This window comes from Malus sylvestris, chromosome 7, assembly GCF_916048215.2.
Source record: "Malus sylvestris chromosome 7, drMalSylv7.2, whole genome shotgun sequence".
Classification (NCBI taxonomy): Eukaryota; Viridiplantae; Streptophyta; class Magnoliopsida; order Rosales; family Rosaceae; genus Malus; species Malus sylvestris.
The window spans coordinates 19500964-19522099 of record NC_062266.1 but is presented as its reverse complement, the minus strand read 5'-3'; the positions used below and the strand labels follow the sequence as shown (position 1 = coordinate 19522099).

Sequence of the window (21136 nt, the reverse complement as noted above, 5' to 3'; positions counted from 1 at the left end):
CTATATCATATGGTTTACAAAATATAATTTAAATAGATGATTTCCTTGACATTATCCAAAAAATAAATAAATAATAATTAAAATAACAAATAAGTGCAACCCTGTTGGGGGGGGGGACTTTTAGGTCGAGTTGGACTTGGGCTTTGACGGGCATCTTGTGCTTCCCCTGGTTCGTTTGAATACAAGTCCCGGATACCTCGAGAGGATTAGCGTGTCTTAGGAAGTATCTTTGTTGTAGTAATAACTCAAAGACATCACGATTAAGCAAATAATGGCTTGCTTAAGCGAGGCATGATATGGAAGTTACAAGTTTACCAATTTAGCATGAGAGAGAACTTTGAATGGTTGCATAGTGTTCTGGGTTGGGTAATTTGGATTTCCTAGGGTTCTAAGAGAGCTTATATTAGCTGAAGGAGATCAAAGGAAGCTGGGAGGAACTCCTAAGATAGTAAGAAAATGGCTTTTAGGATTCAAGTTCGTTTGCACTTGGGGAGCGATTTCCATTGCTTTGTACAATGCAATCTTGAATCTCTCATCTCTCTGTAACATTTTGTCCCTCCTTGTATTGGGTTGAATCTTCATTTTTGTAGGTGAAGAGTTCTCTTTTGTACGCTTTCTTAGGGCATCTCCTATTATAGCTAAGTCTTCCTCCTCCTTTTTCCTAGTGCAACTGCGACCTTCTATTTTGGTGTAAGACAGCGGAGCGCCTTTGTTCTCATGAAGACTATGCTGCATGTTCTTCCTAGAGTGCCCCTAAGTCAACTTCCACATGCGTTAATTCTGGTAACTCATCTCCTGGCTTTCATTCATTGTTCTCTTACATGAGCTAGAAAGGAAAAGTCTACCTCTCTTTTCATTAAATGCAAGCCTTCATGTGAACTTAAGGCCTTGAGTTTGGTTCTTTTCTAATTGACTTGGCTGGCTTGATAGGGAAAAAGGAAAACTAGGTTTGTTCGCTATCAAACTTACCTGCGTAGAAGTCAAGGATTGTGAGCTTGGATTTTTAGGCTCCCAAGCAGCCCAAAGTTTTCATAATCTTGACTCCCCTAAGGCCTAATAAACTCTTGTTACTGTCTACACCACAATTCACTTGACAAGCCCCGACACGCAACTTAAGCTTATTTTATTGTGATAGTAGTTACTGTGATAAGTCACGGTGTGGTAAATATGCATGAATGTGCATGGACATGACGTGATTAATACAAGTGTTCAACATCGTGGCTTGATTGTAAATGTTTTTCTTTCTTGATTGAATACATTTACATGTGTTTAGGCTTGACTTGGGACTTTTGTAACAGTCGAGCCTTGAAACGTAATTGGGTCTTCATATGATATTTTTAGGCCCCAACAAACGCCAGAATGTAATGAGTGTTTGAGTGTTGTACATAATACATCATACAAGTACACCTGTCAGAATCATACATGGGAAATTCTAAACAAACATCAAGAGAAAATAAACTAGCATCTTGCTCTGTGGGCCTATGATTATTACATTATATTCTCCGCCGTACAATAATTAAGGAATTAAAATACTCATAACACAAAACTCAATTGGCCTCCATCCATTCTTTGTCTTTCCTTATCTCTGCCTTTTCTTACGTTTCTTTTTCATTTCATTTCTTAAGGAATCAAAACGGTCAACGTAATTAGTTGGCCTTCATATTTGCCATCCTCCGACTGAACCCAGAAAACCCACCACTGCAACAAGAGTCTCTGATCAGTTGACAACTCAGAGAGAGAGATGAGTGTGATCGATTTGATAACGAGGGTTGATGCAATATGCAAGAAATACGACAAGTACAACATAGATAAGCAAAATGAGCTTAATAATATTTCTGGGGATGATGGTTTTGCTCGCCTATGCGGGGCCGTTGAGGCCGACCTCGATGCTGCTCTCCAGGTCTCTCTCTCTCTCTCTATTATATTTTTCTTTCCTTAGCAAACTAGCTTGTGTCTGGTTGGTTGGTTGATGAGAAATTAATTAGTTGAAGTAGAGGAAGGGAAAAATAAGAAAATACCTATATAGAATTCTCAATTCCATGTTTCATATGAAGGGTGCTAGGTAGGTTTTTGTGACAATAATATTTTTGAGATATAATTTATGCGCATCCTTTTTCATTAACGTGTATTCTTGATTATTTTTATCTGTTGATTCTTCTTTGCTTTATTCGATCTATTAAGGTAAAAAATAATGTGACATTCCGTTCCGAAATTTTGTCGTACTTTATTCTCAGTAGTAGTGATATTATCAAAATACCCCTGAGATGCCACATAGGCCTTCCACGTGGACCTCAATTTTCCTGTCACTTTTCCAATCTAATTTTACTATTTTTGAATAGTACTCATTTTTACGAATACGTAGACGCTAGCGGAATCGTTTTTTGAATCCTTATGACGTGGTTACACCTCTGTTTACAAGAAATAAATTCAAACATTTTTCTACCTATTTGGTGGGACCTACATTTAATAATTTAAAAAAAAAAATTGGGATAGGAAATCCCATTTCGTGATTTCTATTTTTAGTGTAGTAGATCCTCTTGTATTTAATCATCATATCCATTCCCTTAGCTTTCTTTATTATATCCTATTTTACACTTCCACTCTTCCCCATACTTCTACCTCTCTTCCCCATGCACTCTTTCACTTCCTTATTCGAGTCTCTCTCTGGCTCTCACACGTCACCCTCTCTCTCTTCCCACTCACTTGCCCTCATCTCTCTTCCCTCTCTAACTCTTCCGATTCTCCTTCTCTCTCTCATTCTCTGTCTCTGTCTCATTTCTGTCATCATCCCTCTTCATTCTTCTCTCTCACTCACCTTCACTCCCCGGGAACACTACCACCACCTCGTCGTTGCGACGCCGACGAACCACCATCACCACCATCTAGACGTCACGATCTCGAGCCCAGACCAGATCTCATCTCTCTCACTCTCACCCCTCTCGTCCTCCCTCTACCATCACCGGCATCGAGACCAGAGCATCGAGCCACCACCATCTCCACTCCGGTGAACCACCTCAGCTTCCCACTCTCTTTTCCCATAACTAGCTCTCATTCTCGGTGAATCCGAGACCTCCACACCCATCACAAACTCTGTTGACCCACATATTTCCCGACGAGGTAGGGACCCCACACTCTCAAATTACGTCATTATCATCATTTTGGGTTTCTTTTTGGATCATTTGTGCGAGTTGGGGACGTTCTTAAGAGGTTTTAGTGTTGTTTGGACGCAGAAATACCCCGAGAGTAACAAACCTAGTTTTTCGGCAGAGATCCGACGACTTTCGATCCGTTTTCCGGCCAACTTCGGCCACAGTTGGCCACATTATAAGTGTATTTTTTTTTCCTTTTCTCTTAAGCTTCATTTTGGTAGGTAGAGTGTGAAAAATGGTTAAGTTTTGAGCTCGTTAGGAGCTCGGGAGTTTTTCTGGCCAAATCGCCAGTTTTCGACAATTGCAGCCGCAACCGACAGGAGAAGAAGAAGGAACAAAAAAGGCCAACCGGATCCGTGGGCCAGATCCAACCCGCCCCAAACTTTTGGACTGACCTGCGAGTCCAAATAGGTCAACCTAACCTAGTACAAAAAAAGGGTCGAAACTTAGAACCAGCCCAAGCCCAGACCTTCCGACCTGGATTCGAACTCGGGATCCGACCCAGCCCAGATTCTTAAATGGATTTTGAAATATTCCTTGTGTTGACTTTTTGAAATTTTGTCGGAAACCTTTCTAGGCTAATTTCGATGCCCTGAGTCCATTTTGATATCTATTTAGTGAAATTTCAAAATTTTAACGTAGTTGACCACCGCGTCTCAGTTGACTTTTTAGGGTTGACCGTTGACTTTTTCGTTGACTTTTTACAAAATTTGACTAGGACCCCTTTTAGCGTATTTCGACGCTTTGAATTCGAATCTGCACTCTGTTTTCCCAAATTTAGTCATTTGAGTTGATTTTTACTAATAGGTGCCAATATTATGCTTAGGTGCAATTACTATCAGAGACTCCGACTTCCCAGATCGAATGGTTGAGACATTGCAAATATCTGTGAGTAGGTCTTTTCGTTTTTACGTGTGTGTGTATATATATATATATATATATACGTGATTCTCCTAACATTTACTTTTATACACTTTATGCTTTTAATATTATTTGTGGGCATAAACTTGTGGCATGACATCCTTGCATTTTATTTGCTCATATTACATGTTGCACAGTGTCTCTTAGTTATTTGTTTTGTTCTGGGCCAAAGACCAGCTTCACGTGTAGTTCACATGCACCGTTTACATTCGTTTTGGATCCAGAGTTAGATGACAGCCTGTCCTTTTGTGTGATGTGTTGGACTCGTATGTGATGGGACTATCGCAGGTCACATGATGTAGTTACTAGAATGTAAACCTACACCCAACCTGTTCCATTGTCTGAATATCTCTACAATGGACTTGTGTGCTTACATAAATTAATGAGTAGTGTTTTCTTGTAATAACGTTTTGAGATACTTTGATGTTGAGATACCTTGTTGTTGTGCCTACATCATTTAGCTCACTGTGATGCAGGGTACCTATTACATACTATTGTTATAATATTTTTGGGAAACCATATACTTGTTTTACAGCGAGGGGTTACACTTTTCGAAAAGGTTTTACAAAACTTTATTTTTCAAGCCCATTCACCCTTGTTTTTCGCCCCTCCAGGATGTCAATGGTAAAGGTTTCGTGACGACGAGGAATGTTGGCAAAAGCTGTTATGTATGAGACTTCTCCTTTTGGTATAAATGTTCATACTCTTCTTTTACTGCAATTTATCTATGCTCTGACATCACTTGTGTGATATGGGTTCAATCTCACTCACATGCGCACTCTAAATTAGTCACTTTTAGGTTTTAATTTATTCACATTTTCCACATCACTACACTTTATGATTTTGTCACATTCCAAGAGTCGGCCAGTATATCGTGATTCGGGGTGTCCAGGTGGACATTCTGGGTTGGGATGTGTTAGTTTGGTATCAGAGCATAGGTTAGACAATATCATTATCATCACACATGTGATGTAAGCATTCTTGGTTTTAGAATCATAACGTCATAATTATGCCACCTAGTTGAGCACGAAATATGCCAGCTTTTCATGACCTTTAAGCAACTTGGAACAACTATCACTGATACTTTTTATGATTTTCCAACCTTCTAGAAGAACACTTTGGCGATCATCACTAGACTTTACGTGAAGAACCTCTTCGACATAGAAGACCCGAGATGGAGACATTTTGTTAACCCTAAAGTAGGGTAGCTGTATTGATAATTGTGTACCACCAAAAATTTTACCGACCAGTCCCAACTACAATCTAGCCATCGTTACCAACCCTTATTTGTTAGGAAACCGCAAGCGCTTTCATCCTTGTCAATCTTTATTTATTTTCGTGCCACCTCCTATGATTTCTTCAAGGTTTTGCTTCACCTTGAAGTTTTAAAAATGTCTTGAGTGACTATGTTAGTGCTGATGTAGTTGCACTTAATGGAATAACATCTGGAGAACATTCACATTTGGTTCCCGACAACGTCGATCTTTCCAATCATAGCAGTTATGATTCTGGATCTTCAAGAGGCAAATCAAATTTTGATTTTTCCCATTTTGAGGTAAAGTTAACCACAATTTCCACTCTTGAGCTTAGGGTAGTTTCACATACACTAGTTTTGATAATTACATACTAAAAGCAGTAGTCAGTGTTCTCAAAAGCGACAAAATCACCTAATAGGAACAACCTTCCTAGAAAATCTTACTTACTCTTCCGACCATGCCCTAGGTAGTAGCCAACCTAGGTGACGCTATTTGTCACCAGAACGAGATTGTCTAGTATTCGGGAGTTGTGAACCAGTATCCAGGCAGTATGATCTCTTTATATTGAAAGTGTGGTGCGGTACATGAATATCATACCATTGCCAGGATACCAATTCACTATTCCATGGAGACAGACATTACTAGAATACCATAGAAACGTTAGGTAGCATCACCACCGACATACACACGTATCAAGACAATTAGAGCCAACGGAACCACAATCATAGAAACTTAGGAGCAAGCCATGTAGGCGAACAACAAACCCGTAGTCATGACAACTACTTTAACCACCAATCAGTCATATTATCCTTGTTTGTTCAAATACTTCAATCACCTTAGTCGGGTACATCTTGACAATTCCTATGCCACAAGGCAAGTTTGTTATGCCAATGCAAGTGTAGTGGTTGCACCATTTCCATTACCAATTTGGTAATGCCAGTTAATCTTATTTCATTGGATATTGTGGAATTCCACATGATCCAAGAGATATATCGACTGCATTATTATTATTCATTTGGTGGAGCATCGATCGAAAGTAGTCATTTTTCTAATGACTTGTCATCCCTATGGTCACCTCCACATGCAAAGATTAGAAACTGAAGTACAAATTAATCCCCGCTGTAAAGGCGAAACATTTATTAAGAAAAGTTGTGAAGGCCTATTAGCATGTGTTGTAGAGGAAGAAAACAATTTGGTACAACTGGAAATTATGAACCTGATCAAACTAAATTCCTGACGTCATTCGTATATATCTACCTGTGATACCACTAGATTGAGATGTGTGAGACACCATTGACCTGTGTCCATGTATAACACCTATTTTCCTTGAATCTTCATCGTAGATACCTCTGCTTCCATTCTTGAAGAGCAAATACCTAACCTTAAAATTTTACATTATTTACTAGCAATTCAATTGGGTGACGATTAAAAACTGCTAATCCATGTCTTGAATTGATCTCTCAAACCAACTCTATGGAACGTAAGCTTTCTTCGAGACTGATTTGAAGTTTGGTTGCAACCAGCTGAAGATCAGAAATAATGATGTTCCTGAGACTGCGTTTAGGACTCAACATGTTCATTGTGAGTTCCTTGTAATGTCATACGGGTTGACAAATGCTCCAATATTGTTCATGAACCTGACGAACCGTGCATTCCACCCATGTTTCAAAATATTTGTGATAACCTTATCAAGAACTTCCTTTTTTACTCCAATAATGAAGTCAAACTTTCTAAACATCGATGATTTAGTCTGAGCAATTTCAAAACGAATCAGCTTTAATTAAAATCCCTAAGTGCCATTTTTGTTTAAATAATGTTTCTTTTTGGGATACATGAGCTCAATATACGACATTCTTGTCAATCCAAAAAATGTTGTAGTTGTAGAAGAATTGGGACCCCCACAAGGTTTTGCGAAATGTGAGGTATCCTTGGTCTCGTTGATTACCATTGGCATTATGTGCTAACTTTTTCCACCTTAGCCTTATTCCTTACAAGTTGACCAGTAAAGCAATTAGTTTCATTTGAGATGTGAATATGATTAAGTTTCTAACAAGTGTGATGTTGTCTCTTTCCGACTATCGTTCTTACACTTCTCGATGACACCAATAATTTCGGAATTTGCAGTAATACTTCACTAAATGATCTAGCTACCTGCTATGCGGCATAGTAGGGTAACCGCTTATGCCTACCAACAACTGGAAGCACATGAAGTGAACTTTCTCACTTACAACTTAGAGTTGACAATTGCTACCCTTACACTAAAAACTTGATGGCGGTTTCTCTATGGAGAAACATGCGAAAATCTTCATCAACTCCCTTAAACCCCTCAAATACCTCTTCACTTGGAAAAACCCCTCAAATACCTCTTCACTTGGAATGAGCTTAATTGCAGATGGCGGCGATGGAAGAAATTAATCTTTTTCTACAATTGCACCATCGTGTACTACCTCGGTTGTGTAAACGTAGTTACTATCGGCCTTAACAGAAAAGCACAAGGTTGACTCAACCGTTATATCCTACTTTAGTTACAACTCACAGGTATTGATGTGACATTACTTACAGATCATCAGGAAACCTTGTTAATTAATTTCCAAGTCCGACCCTTCCACTTTTGACTTGGGTTGAAAAAGGAGATTGCTTAGGCATTAAGCAAGAACTTGATTTGTTAGCTAGTCAAAGCAGGCAGAAAGAAATTGTTTGAGTTGTTACAGTCACTTTTTATATCCGAATGGATATGAGAGAATATCATTGTGGACTTCATGTACGAACAGCCTTGTACACGTGGAGACAATGATGATGTTCGGTGATTGTCGATCAACTTACTAAGGTGCCCATCTTCTGTCGGTCCACAAGGACACTCTCTAAACCAATTGGCAGGATCTCATCCCACATTTTTTTTAATTTTATTTCCCTAAACTCCCTTGGCCGGCTAAGTGGAAATCCTACGCGAATTTCATGCGTGGACATCTGAGTCCTTATTACTCTTTGTTCTTTTTCACGTCTTTCTAGGTAGTACGTGTTCTTATGAATATGTGTGCACGTATGAGGCGTAAATCGCACGATTTATGCACCTTTCCCAATAAGGGGCAAAATGGTAATTTTGCACTCTCATAGTCGCACATAATTGAAAAAATCTTGTAATTTTATCACCACACCTTAACCAATTAGACTTTGTTTTTTGAACTCACATCACTTCCTCCTCCTTAAGGACTTGAGAAGGTCTTTCATTAATTTGAGCCTCTAGGTGAACTTTCTCACTAAAATTATCTGAAGAGTTATCATTATAGTTAGAGGACATAAGTTCCTTCTGGATACCATCTAGCTGCTTTAAAATTTTATCTTTTTTCTCCTTGACTGAGCCAAACACCATGCGATTCTAATGTTTAACAACCTTGAAATGATCCAGAGGGGAAAGCCCCTCACTATAGTTCCACGCCCCCTTAACAAACTATTTAAACTCAGGATGAAGGTTCCACTCTTCCCTATACTTTCTACGTCTCTTTCCATGCACTCTTTCACTTCCTCATTCGAGTCTCTCTCTGACTCTCACACGTCACCCTTTCTCTCTTCCCACTCACTTGCCCTCATCTCTTTTCCCTATCTAACTCTCTTGATTCTCATTCTCTTTCTATTCATCTCTCTGTTTATCATCCTCCCTTTTCATTCATCTCTCTCACTCACCTTCACTCCCCGGGAACACCATCACCTCGCCGTTGAGACATCGACGAACCACCATCACCACCACTTGCATGCCACGATCTTGAGCCCAGACCAACTCTCATCTTTCTTGCTTTCACCCCTCTCATTCTCCTTCTACCATCACCGACACCAAGTCCGGAGCATCGAGCCACCACCACCTCAACTCCGGCGAACCACCTCAGCTCCCCACTCTCTTTTCCCGTAACTAGTTCTCCTTGTCGGCGAACTTGAAACCTCCACAGTCCACACCCATCACGAACTCTAGGGACCCATGGATTTCCATACGAGGTAGGGACCCCACACTCTCAAATTACGTCATTATCATCATTTTGGGGATGTTCTTGAGATGTTTTAGTGTTATATCGTATATGTTTTATGTACAGGAAATAGATAGACAAGTGCCATTGATGGATGAAATAGATAATAAGGTAACCCATTTGCCTTCTAAGTCATTTTTTTTCGTTCATCTATTAGAAAGCTTTAAACTTCATTATTTGGAAATCGTGAAATCTTTATTTTCCTGTTATGTTTTGATGTTGATTGCATCAAGTGGCAAGTGGTTTAAATGCAATAATTGAGCTCTATTTCGACACCACTCCAGGTTGACAGGGCGAATGCTGACCTTACAAAAACTAATGTGACCTTAAACTTTTGCTTTGATATCACCCTCCTGATTTTGATTTTAGGAATCGCCACCTATTTGTACAAGTAAGTTTGATCTCTTTGCTAGCTGCATTAATAGTAATGGTCTGACACATATTTGGCTTTTTAGTTAAAATGGTCCTTGAGATTTGCATAACACATCACTTTGGTCCCTGATATTTCAAATCAATAGAAGTGGTTCCTCAGATTGTCCACCATCCATCATTTTAGTCATTCCGTTAAAAACTCAGTTAAGTGTCCCAGAACTCTTGGCTGAAAGTTTGGGCAATTTTCAAAACTTCGTAACTCAATCGTTTCTTAACTAAATTCGACCTATAATATATCAAAATGAAGATAGGAAAATGTAGAATAATATTATATCTATTTCAAAGCCCAATGGTTGCCAGAGATGGCCGGAAAATAGACTCAAAGTTGACTGGTCCGAGGGATAACTGGAAAACTCGCCATAAACTGGGTAAACTTTAAACGTTCATAACTTCTTCAATACTCAACAAAATCAAGTGATTCAAAAACGAAAATCATACTTCTCGATGAGAGGAAGATAATGGTACCTTTTTTTTTTATAGCTAACTAGCCGTGGTTTGGCCCAAAAATGGCTCGAAAGTGGCTAACTTGAGACCAAGACAACCATTTTCGAGCCGTTTTCCGGCCAAACCACGGTGAGTTAGCCTTTTAAAAAGGTACCACTCTCTTCATCTCGTAAAGAAGTATGATTTTTTTTTGAATCACTTGATTTCGTTGAGTATTGAAGAAGTTATTAACGTTTAAAGTTTACCCAGTTTTCGACGAGTTCCCACAGATAAGTCAACTTTGAGGCTATTTTTCGACCATCTCTGGCAACCATTGGGCTTTCAAATAGGTATAATATTATTCTACACTTTCCTATCTTCATTTTGATATATTATGGGTCGAATTTGGTTAAGAAACGATTGAGTTATGAACCTTTGAAAATTGCCCAAATTTCTGGCTAAGAGCTCTGGGACACTTTAACGGAATTTTTAATGGAATGACCAAAATGATGGATGGTGAACAATCTCAGGAATCACTTTTATTGATTTGAAATCTCAGGAACCAAATGAATGAGTTATGCAAATCTCAAGAATCATTTTGATTAAAAAGCCCACATATTTTGTTCCACTGATGTTGTCTTCTTGTGCTACCCTTTTAGCAGAATTTAATTGATTTTTCAAATTTATATAAGGCACAATGTATCATGAATAATGTAACCTTCAAATTTTTAAGCCAGCGTTCTTTGGTTTTAATGTTGGAAACTTAATTGGGTTTGCATATGATATTTTTAGGCCCCAACAAAAGCCCGAATGCAATCACTGTTCGAGTGCTGTACACAGTACATCATACAAGTACACCTGTCAGAATCAGACATAGGAAATTCCAAACAAACATCAAAAGAAAATAAATTAGAACAACATCCTGCTTTGTGGGCCTACGATTATTACATTATAATCTCCGCCGTACAATAATTAAGGAATTAAAATACTCATATCACAAAACTTAATTGCCTTCCATCCATTCTCTGTCTTTCCTTATCGCTGTCTTTTCTTACGTTTCTTTTTCATTTCATTTCTTAAAGAATCAAAACGGTCAACGTAATTAGTTGGCCTACATTTTTGCCCTCCTCCGACTGAACCCAGAAAACCCACGACTGCAACAAGAGTCTCTGATCAGTTGACAACTCAGAGAGAGAGATGAGTGTGATCGATTTGATAACGAGGGTTGATGCAATATGCAATAAATACGACAAGTACGACATAGATAAGCAAAAGGAGCTTAATAATATTTCTGGGGACGATGGTTTTGCTCGCCTATACGGGGCCGTTGAGGCCGACCTCGATGCTGCTCTCCAGGTCTCTCTCTCTATTATTATTTTTCTTTCCTTAACAAACTAAGCTTGTGCCTGGTTGGTTGGTTGATGAGAAATTAATTAGTTGAAGTAGAGGAAGGGAAAAATAAGAAAAAAACCTACATAGAATTCTCAATTCCATGTTTCATGTGAAGGGTGCTAGGTAGGTTTTTGTGACAATAATATTTATGAGATAGTTTATGCACATCCTTTTTCATTAACATGTATTCCTGATTATTTTTATCTGTTGTTTCTCCTTGGCTTTATTCAATCTATTAAGGTCAAAAATAAAGATATATGCGTAGAGAGAAAAAAAATTGCGTGGAAATCATTTTCCTATTTTCTTCAAAACAAAAACAATTTTGTGTTTTAGTTTTTGTTAGCCTTTTAGTCCATATGATTTCTGAGAAAACCGAAGTGATGTCAAAAGGAAAGGAAAGGATAGAATATGAGGCCAAATAAACATAAAGCCAAATGAAATTATGGTAATAGTATGAGATTATTCTGTGAACCAAAGTTTGGTGAAATACAGAAATTAAAGCTTTAATCGTTTTCTATTCTCTCATTTTTATCGGTGTTTACCGAACTGAGCTTATGTCCAGATGAATTATGAATTGTCTAATTGTTGGTATTTGTAGAAATCAGAGATGGTATCAACGGAGAGGAACAGGGCTACTGCTGTTGCTATGAATGCTGAGATTCGACGAACCAAGGCTCGTTTGCTTGAAGAGCTCCCCAAATTGCGAAGACTTGCTCCTAAAAAGGTTTAATCCTTGAATGTTCATATAATTAAGTTATGTCATATTCAACATTTTTCTTGGTTTCCAAGAAATGTTACAACTTGCTCCAAGTTTTCAATAAAAAATACTTACTGGTTTGGGATTTAGTGAATAATGATTTCATTGCATCAATCAATCCACAAGAGAAATTGATTATTTGGTTAGAAATTTAGGATACTATACTGAATCAGTACTAAAATATTATACACGTAATATGGCGGTTGCATTTTGTGTGTTGATCATAATATTGTCTATTGAAAGATATTATTGGCACACTAACACTCCTCGTAGCGCAATTTCTTCCGTATGTTATATAGAAGGGAGGGGTGCATAATGACATTTGTGATGTGCTAATTACAATTCCCTATATATTTTATTTTCTGATACTATTCTGTGCCGTCTTTGTGTATAACTAATTATTATGAAATACAATCATTAACCATGCATAGGTCAAAGGGCTTTCCAAAGAAGACCTTGAGGCTCGAAGCGAGTTAGTATTTGTACTAAAAGAGAGGATAGAAGGAATACCAGATGGATCAACGACTGCAGCTAAACAAACTGGTGGTTGGACAGATTCAGCTCCGTACGCTGGAATCAAAATTGACTCGAATTCAGGTAATCATGCAATCAGCATAAGGTTGTGACCAAAGTTTCCATGGTTAAGAGAACTAAAATCACTTTTAACTTTTCTTAATACCTTAAATTATGTCAGATAGGAGATCTGATAATGAGTACTTTCAACAAACTGAGGAGTCGGATCGCTTTAGGCAGGAGTATGAAATGCGAAGAATGAAACAGGCACGTATTCGTATGGCATGTTCTATCCAGAGTAGTGCTTCTAATTTATTGTACTTTCTCTGTAACGAGAGATGTGGTAGAGATTTCTAATTACTCTGTGATTAAAATTACTGATCTTGTTTGTGAAGTTCTCATTTTGATTCACTTATTAGATACATGCTTAAAATGCTTTACTTGCGAGACTGGAATCTAAGCTCCTCTTGTAAATTCTTTTGTTGCACCATTTAGTTAAATAATTCTCTTTGCAATACGGCTTGAAGATTGGAATTGTTGGTCACTTTTGCTTGACATAGTACGTGCTGCAATCTTACATCGAATATTAATTTGACTCTAACTCAGGATCAAGGTCTAGATGTTATAGCAGAAGGATTGGACACATTGAAAAATATGGCCAGCGACATGAATGAGGTTTGTTCATACCATTAACAATTCACGTATTTTTTGCATGGTGACTGTTAAAATTGTATATGTTTTATGTACAGGAAATAGATAGACAAGTTCCCTTGATGGATGAAATAGATGATAAGGTAACCCCTCTGCCTTCTAAGTCATTTTCTTTCGTTCATCTATTAGAAACCTCTAAACTTCATTATTTGGAAATCGTGAACTCTTTATTTTCCTGTTATGTTTTGATGTTGATTGCATCAAGTGGTAAGTGGTTTAAATGCGATAATTGAGCTCTATTTCGACACCACTCCAGGTTGACAGGGCAAATGCTGACCTTAAAAACACTAATGTGAGACTCAAGGATACCATAGTCAAGGTAAATGCATTGTGTGCATTTTTTTAAATTAGACGTATGAACCGAAACTGTTACATTGATATCACCTCCTCACACCCTTATCAACGTTCTGCTATAGCTGAGGTCTAGCCGGAACTTTTGCATCGATATCACCCTCCTGATTCTGATTTTAGGAATCGCCGCCTATTTGTACAAGTAAGTTTGATCTCTTTGCTAGCTGCATTAACAGTAATGGTCTGACACATATTTTGTTCCACTGATGTCGTCTTCTTGTGCTACCCTTTTAGCAGAATTTAACTGATTTTTCAAATTTATACAAGGCACAATGTATATGAATAATGTAATCTTCAAATGTTTAAGCCAGCGTTCTTTGGTTTTAATGATTGGGCTTTTGATCTGTTGCAGTGTCTTGAAGTGAAATTAGTGATCCAGCAACTATTTCTCCGAGTTCTCTACTTCGTTTATGGTTTATGTATCTCAGTATCTGCGCTCTATTCTCATTGATGATGGACAATAAATAAACGTGTGGTTTGAGGTTTCTCTGTGTATGTATTTTCTGCTAGCAGGCAGGGATGTCCATGTCCAATTTTATTGGATCAAACTTTTTATAAGCAAATAGTTGTTGCATGAAGATCCAAAATATTTGACCGACATTTTTCAGCAAATGTTTATGTGGAAATACCACATATTCATTTTGGTTATAATGGAAGAGAATTTAACTTTTGACCTAGCATATTCCTACATACCGGCCCTCATTACTTGAGCTACCTCTAACAGCGTAGGAAATCACAACTTTTGCAAACATTGCAAGGAATGCCACTTTAGATACAAGCATACAATATTTACTTGGGAAATTTATGTATACGCTATACACCAGGCCCAATAAGAGGAAAACAACTTATATAGAACGGGTGTACGGTCACGTGACGTTTTAATTTAATAGTACAATGTTATGTGTTGAAAAAATGAGTCGAGAATAATAAAGAAACACACTCACACCAGTCAAGGAATACTTGAGACCTCGATTGGGCTAGCATTACCATCTCTCTCTAAATATAAATTTGTTATGCAAAATTATCATGGTTAATTTTTTTTTTTTTTATGGTAGATAAATAAGTGGAAATTAAAAAACAATGATGAAAATTTAACCATTCTATAGCATGTTTTGTCACTTGGGAGTCTTTTTCTAATACCATGTAAGAGCATCAGCTTTGAAAGTGAAAACCAAGGTGACGACCGAGCGTCTCGTAGGACCGCCTGGAGAGTCGCCAGCATTAGACCCCAGAACATATTCAAAGATCCGACTGCTCTCATGAGCAGAGGATCATCTCTGATGCATTACCCTGACAGAGGGGTTCGTGGTGAGCTCAGTTTTAGAAGTCTACAGGTCCGCTCAACCCATTCTTAGCAAAACTCTGCATATAAAGATTTTTCAGTAGCCTGTCTATAGAGGATAGCACATGAGAAGCAAGGAATAGGTCTTAGAAGAGTTTGAGGCAACTACTCGGTGATACGGATGCTCGAAACGGGGACTGCTAAACTGGGGGGAAGACAGATTAGGATAAGTGTCTACAAGCAGTTGTGAGGGGGACAAGCCCCACAATCTGTTGGCTTTTGAATCCGGATCCTCTTTATGAAGATCCCGGGAATCTATTAATCTTGTTCGTTCATCGTACATTGAGCGGTCAGAAATTATTTTAAATATTTTTATTTAAATTAAATATAAATAATACCTAATAAAAACTGACATATTTTATGGTGTTTTACCCCTAGTGGTTGAACCCACTAGGACTGGCCGGTCCCCCCCCTAATTTTTAGGTTTATGGTTTAATTTTGGACAATTTTTCTAAGTATTTGGAATAACTTGTTTGGTTTTGGTTTATTTTTAATTCTGGATAATTATTTTATAGATATTACTTATCGAATTGATTAATTGAATGAATAGAATTATATATATGCATGTGACCAATTCAATCAATTTATTTCTATGTATGTTTAGTGGGGAAGTTAGTTGTCTCGCTGATAGTGCTACCACACACACCATATTGCGTAAGCGACACTATTTTACTAACTTCGTACCTAAGAAAGCACCTTTGACGACTCTCTCAAGCTCTTCCAACCTGATTGAAGGATACAGAAAGGCCTGTATCATGTTGTCTAATGGTACATCCTTAACCATTAAAGATGCCCTCTATTCTCCACGATCTGGAAGAACGTTGCTGAGTTTTAGAGATATTCGAGATAATCAATATCATATTGAAACCACTGAAAAGAATGGTTCTGAATTTCTTTGGATCACTTCTTACGAGTATGGCCAGAAGCATATTCACGAGAAGTTGGAACATCCTTCGAATGGGTTATACATAACAACCATTCGCGGCATAGAAGCCCACCATGTGGCCGACCTTGTGCCTAAGTTCCAGAGCACTTTGCTGCTTTGGCATGATCGTATGGGACATCCCGAACGTGATATGATGCGTCGTATCCTCAAATCATCACATGGGCATCATTTACATCTCTCCGTTGGATTCCCGCCATGCAAAACGTGTTCTTTGGGGAAGTTGAATACTCAACCCTCACATACAAAGATTATTCACAACCCCCCTAAGTTTCTTCAGAGGATTCAAGGGGATATTTGTGGACCTATCCAACCAACATGCGAACCATTTAGATACTTTATGGTGTTGGTTGATGCATTGACACGATGGTTACATGTTTTCCTATTATCCACACGCAACATTGCATTTGTGAAACTCTTAGTATAAATTATTAAGCTAAGGGCTTACCACCTTGATTATCCGATCAAGTCGATTCGACTGGATAACGCTGGAGAGTTTACGCAACAAACTTTTGACGATTATTGCATGTCAGTAAGGATTGACATCGAACATCTTGTACCCCTTGTTCACACCCAAAACGCCTGGTATAAGCTTTCATAAAGCGCTTTCAATTGATAGCTCGGACTTTGGTTATGCGAACTAAATTACCGGTACCTGCCTGGGGCTATGCAATATTAAACGCAACTATGCTGGTCTTCCTAAGGCCCATCGCTACCCAACCTCGTTCACCGTTACAATTGGTTACTGGATATGAGTCTGAAGTCTCGCATTTACGTGTGTTTGGGTGCACAGTCTATGTGCCAATAGCGCCACCACTACGCACCAAAATGTGTCCTCAAAGAAAAATAGGAATCTATGTTGGTTATGATTCGCCATCAATTATTCGTCACTTAGAGCCCTTGACAGGAGATCTCTTTACTGCATGTTTTTACGGATTATCACTTTGATGAGACAGTCTTCCCGTCATTAGGGGGATATACGCATGCTAACGTTCCTAGAGAATGTCGTGAATTGTCGTGGTATGCACCCACTATGTCTCATTTAGATCCCTGTACTACCCAGTCTGAAACTGAGGTACAAAAATTATATATCTTTAGAGCATTGCTCAAACCATGTCAGATGCTTTTATTAATCTAGCTAAAGTGACAAGATCACATATACCTACTGCAAGCGCACTTGCAAGGATAGACGTACCCCGCGTACGTCATAACATCGCCTGGGAAGGCTGGACGGTTCTCAAAGGTGGGGAGGCCGCACCTTCCACGCATCCTGGTACATTGGTGGCTAGCCAATCATCTACTTCAACCCTAAATCATGGCAGATCCCTTGGTTCAAATGATTCACAACCCTAAAAAAAGAGATTGGCACCAACTAGTAACCCTAGTTTGAATCCGACCATCGCTCACTCGTCTGTTCCAACACATGAGGTTATTTTAGATTACAGTGATGGCTTAGATGAGACAATCCGACCTCCCGAGAATCGTGAGATTTCGATCCACTACGTAGTATTGGATGAGGTTTTGAATCAGAATGAGGTGATCGTCAATGATACATTTACATACATAGTAGCTACTGACATCATACTTAGCGATGACATTGAACCACATTATGTTAATGAATGCCAACATAAAACGAATTGGTCAAACTAGAAACAAGCAATCCAAGTCAAACTTGATTCGCTTGCGAAACGTAAGGTGTTTGGGTCTGTAACTCCTACTCAACCACATGTGAAACTTGTGGGTTACAAGTGGGCTTTCGTGAAGAAGCGTAATGTGAAGAATGAAATAGTGTGATACAAAGCACGCCTCGTAGCGCAAGACTTCTCTCAACGTCCTGAGATTGATTACGAGGAGATGTATTCCCCCGTAATGGATGCCATAATGTTCCTCTACCTAATCAGTTTGGTAGTTTCTAAAAAACTGAATATGCAACTTATGGATATGGTAACCGCATATCTCTATGAGGATCTAGATACAGAAATATACATGAAAGTTCTAGAAGGACTTCTATTGACTGGTTCAAATAGTTTTAGACCACAGAACACTCTCTCTATTAGACTGGGGAGATAACTCTGCGGATTGAAACAATTTTGGCATATGTGGTATAACTGTTTGAGTGAATATTTGACGAGTCAGGGTTACGTGAACAACGAATTATGCCCATGCCTGTTCAGTAAGAAGTCACATTCCGGATTTGCAATATTTGCAGTTTATGTTGACGACATGAATCTCATTGGAACTCCTGCAAAGCTTGAGGAAATTGCTACGTTCTTGAAATCAGAATTTGAGATGAAAGATCTTGGGAAAACTCAATATTGCCTCGGCTTGGAAATCGAGCATTGTTCGGATGAAATCCTATTAAATCAATCGAACTACACCCAGAAGGTGGTGTGACGTTTTAATGAGGATAAAGCGAAGCCTTCGATTACTCCTATGGTCGTTTGGACTTAAGATGCTAAACGACATCTATTCCATCCCAAGGAGGATGAGGAAGAGATTTTGGAGCCTGAAGTTCCATACCTAAGTGCAATTGGGGCTTTATTGTACTTGGCTCAATGCATTAGACTTGACATCTCCTTCACTGTTAATCTTTTCGCTAGATACAACAACGAACCTACGCACAGATACTGGAATAGTGTTATAGACATATTTCGCTACCTCAAGAGTACTACGAATATAAGCTTGTTCTACACCCATGAATCCTCAAAATGACATGCCGCCCCCCTTGGTTCTCGAGTTGATTCTTGCTTTTTTGGTTACGCAGATGTTGGATATCTGTCTGACCTAAATAGGGCACGTTCTCAAACGGGTTATGTCTTCACCGTTGGAGACACCGCTATATCTTGGAGGTTTACCAAGCAAACGCTAGTTGCGATTTCATCGAACCATACTGAGATTCTCACCTTGTATGAAGCATCGCATGAGTGCTTTTGGTTGAGAGTAGTTATGAAACATATTCGAAGCACTAGTGGTCTTATTTCTGTCGTTGACCTTCCTACAACGATCTTTGAAGACAATGCAGCATGTATCGAGCAGTTAAAGAAGATATACATTAAGGGAGACAACACCAAACACATAACGCCAAAATTCTTTTATTCTCAACAGCATCAGAACAATGAAGTCAAGCAAATCTGTTCCCAGGATAACCTGGCTAATCTCTTCACCAAGTCATTGCCCAAGTCTACTTTTCAGAAGCTCGTCTAAGGAATCGGTATACGTAAATTATCTGAATTGAATGGCTTGTAGTTCTCTTATTTGGAAGTTATGTCTAACTCATAAGGAGTATCCAGAAGCATATTCACTTGATCTTAATGTACTCTTTTTCCTACGATTAGAAGCATTTTTTCCATTGGGTTTTTGCTAGCTAACGAGGTTTTGATGAGACACCCATCCTGGGATAATCATACTTCGTTGAGTTCACTACTTTCCTCTTGTTTGATGTTTGTTTTAAACATTATGCATACTTCTCACTTTTCTCCTTAGTTTATGGGTTTTTCTCCCACTTTGGGTTTTACCATAGCGAGGTTTTGTGAGTTTGACTACCAATGCATACTTTCTTAAATTTGAGACTCGTATTCGCCTGTTGTGCCGCCGACTTCATCAACTATTCTACCTTATCTATTAAAGATTAGAGGTGATGTTTGTTTAAGTATTTACACACTCATGGGGGAGTGTTGAAGTCATTTTTAGAATATGAATGTGATTGTGTAAATTCTAGTGGATCTAGGAATATCTCTTATATTCCTATTAGTAGTTAATTACCTATTAGAGTTGTTGATGCACAAAACTGGAGGTCTTGGAACAACGTAAATCCAACCGTGAATCTGCAAAATAAGTAAATAACACAAGATGTATTGTGGTTCACCCTAATGTTTGGGCTACGTCCACTCTGATTATTGTATTTCTTTGTTTGTGAGGGGATTGAGAAGGGGAGAGCTTTGCTCTGAATATGAGAGGGGAGGTGAGGCTTATGGCCTAGGAATTGGCCTTTCCTAATGAGGAGAGTGAGGGGTCTTTTTATAGAATAAGAACTCCTCACTTATTACATATTTGCCCTTTCCTTTATTACATAATTACATTTGAGTCCCCCGAGTATTTATACGAGGTCTAAATACAGAGGCCCTAGGTATGGTACAAACAGTAGTCCCTCAAGTCTTCAGTCAATAGAGTCTTTTGGCTGGAGACTTGAAATTCAGTCTATGTGTGGGCCGAAGTAACTAGATGTCGTCTTGAATTGATACTCGATATGAGGCGGTGCTCAATCTGTAATGATGCTCAACTAGAAGTAGCACATGTTGCGAGGCTGCTCTGCTTGTGGCTTATGTTGCCTTGATTGGCTCGGCTTGTGGTGTTGAAGGTGAGGGAGTCCCTTTTATAGAATAAGGGCTCGCTCTTCAATACATAAATGATGGGTTAGAGTTGATGCTCGCGGCGAGGCGGTTGCTCAGCAGGCGGCGATGCTCTCTAATGATAGTAAGGGAGTCCCTTTTATAGAATAAGGGCTCGCTCCTCAATACATGAATAATGGGCTAGAGTTGATGTTCTCTAATGATGGTGAGGGAGTCCCTTTTATAAAATAAGGGCTCGCTCCTCAATACATAAATAATGGGCTAAGTCCCCTAAATATTTTTCATGAGGCCCAATATATGGTACATAATGTAGTCCCCTAAGTCTTCAGTCAATAGAGGCTGTTGGCTGGAGACTTCAAGTTCAATTCATGTATGGGCCAAAATGGTGGTTGTTCGGAGGCAGTATTTGTATACCCTGCACTGAAGCTCTGTAGGTAAAGCTTTGCAAATGAAGCTTTGAAGCTAGAGCTCTGTAACTGAAGCTTTTGTAGCTAGAGCTCTGTAAATGAAGCTTTTGAAGCTAGATTGACATGAGTGATGCTCATGAATGTTTATGTTGATTGACATGAGTGATGCTCACG

The 21136-nt window shown here is 38.8% G+C and overlaps 1 protein-coding gene and 1 long non-coding RNA gene across 3 annotated transcripts; both read left to right on the top strand.

The window, feature by feature from the left end:
* Positions 1-1638: 1638 nt before the first annotated feature.
* LOC126628756 (syntaxin-71-like) lies at positions 1639-14594 on the top strand. Of its 2 annotated transcripts, XM_050298552.1 has the most exons (10): positions 9637-9733; positions 11280-11553; positions 12188-12313; positions 12778-12943; positions 13041-13126; positions 13466-13534; positions 13609-13653; positions 13827-13889; positions 13987-14063; positions 14274-14594. In XM_050298552.1, exons 2-10 carry the CDS (start codon positions 11395-11397, stop codon positions 14284-14286), a joined length of 804 nt encoding a protein of 267 aa, XP_050154509.1. In that variant the 5' UTR covers positions 9637-9733; positions 11280-11394; the 3' UTR covers positions 14287-14594. The 2 variants fall into 2 exon arrangements, with proteins under 2 accessions (XP_050154510.1, XP_050154509.1); XM_050298553.1 differs by lacking the exons at positions 9637-9733; positions 11280-11553 and adding an exon at positions 1639-1900.
* On the top strand, positions 2700-5630 carry LOC126628757 (uncharacterized). Its single transcript, XR_007625536.1, has 3 exons — positions 2700-3117; positions 3976-4037; positions 4685-5630. It is a non-coding gene; the product is annotated as an uncharacterized LOC126628757 (long non-coding RNA).
* Positions 14595-21136: the final 6542 nt, after the last annotated feature.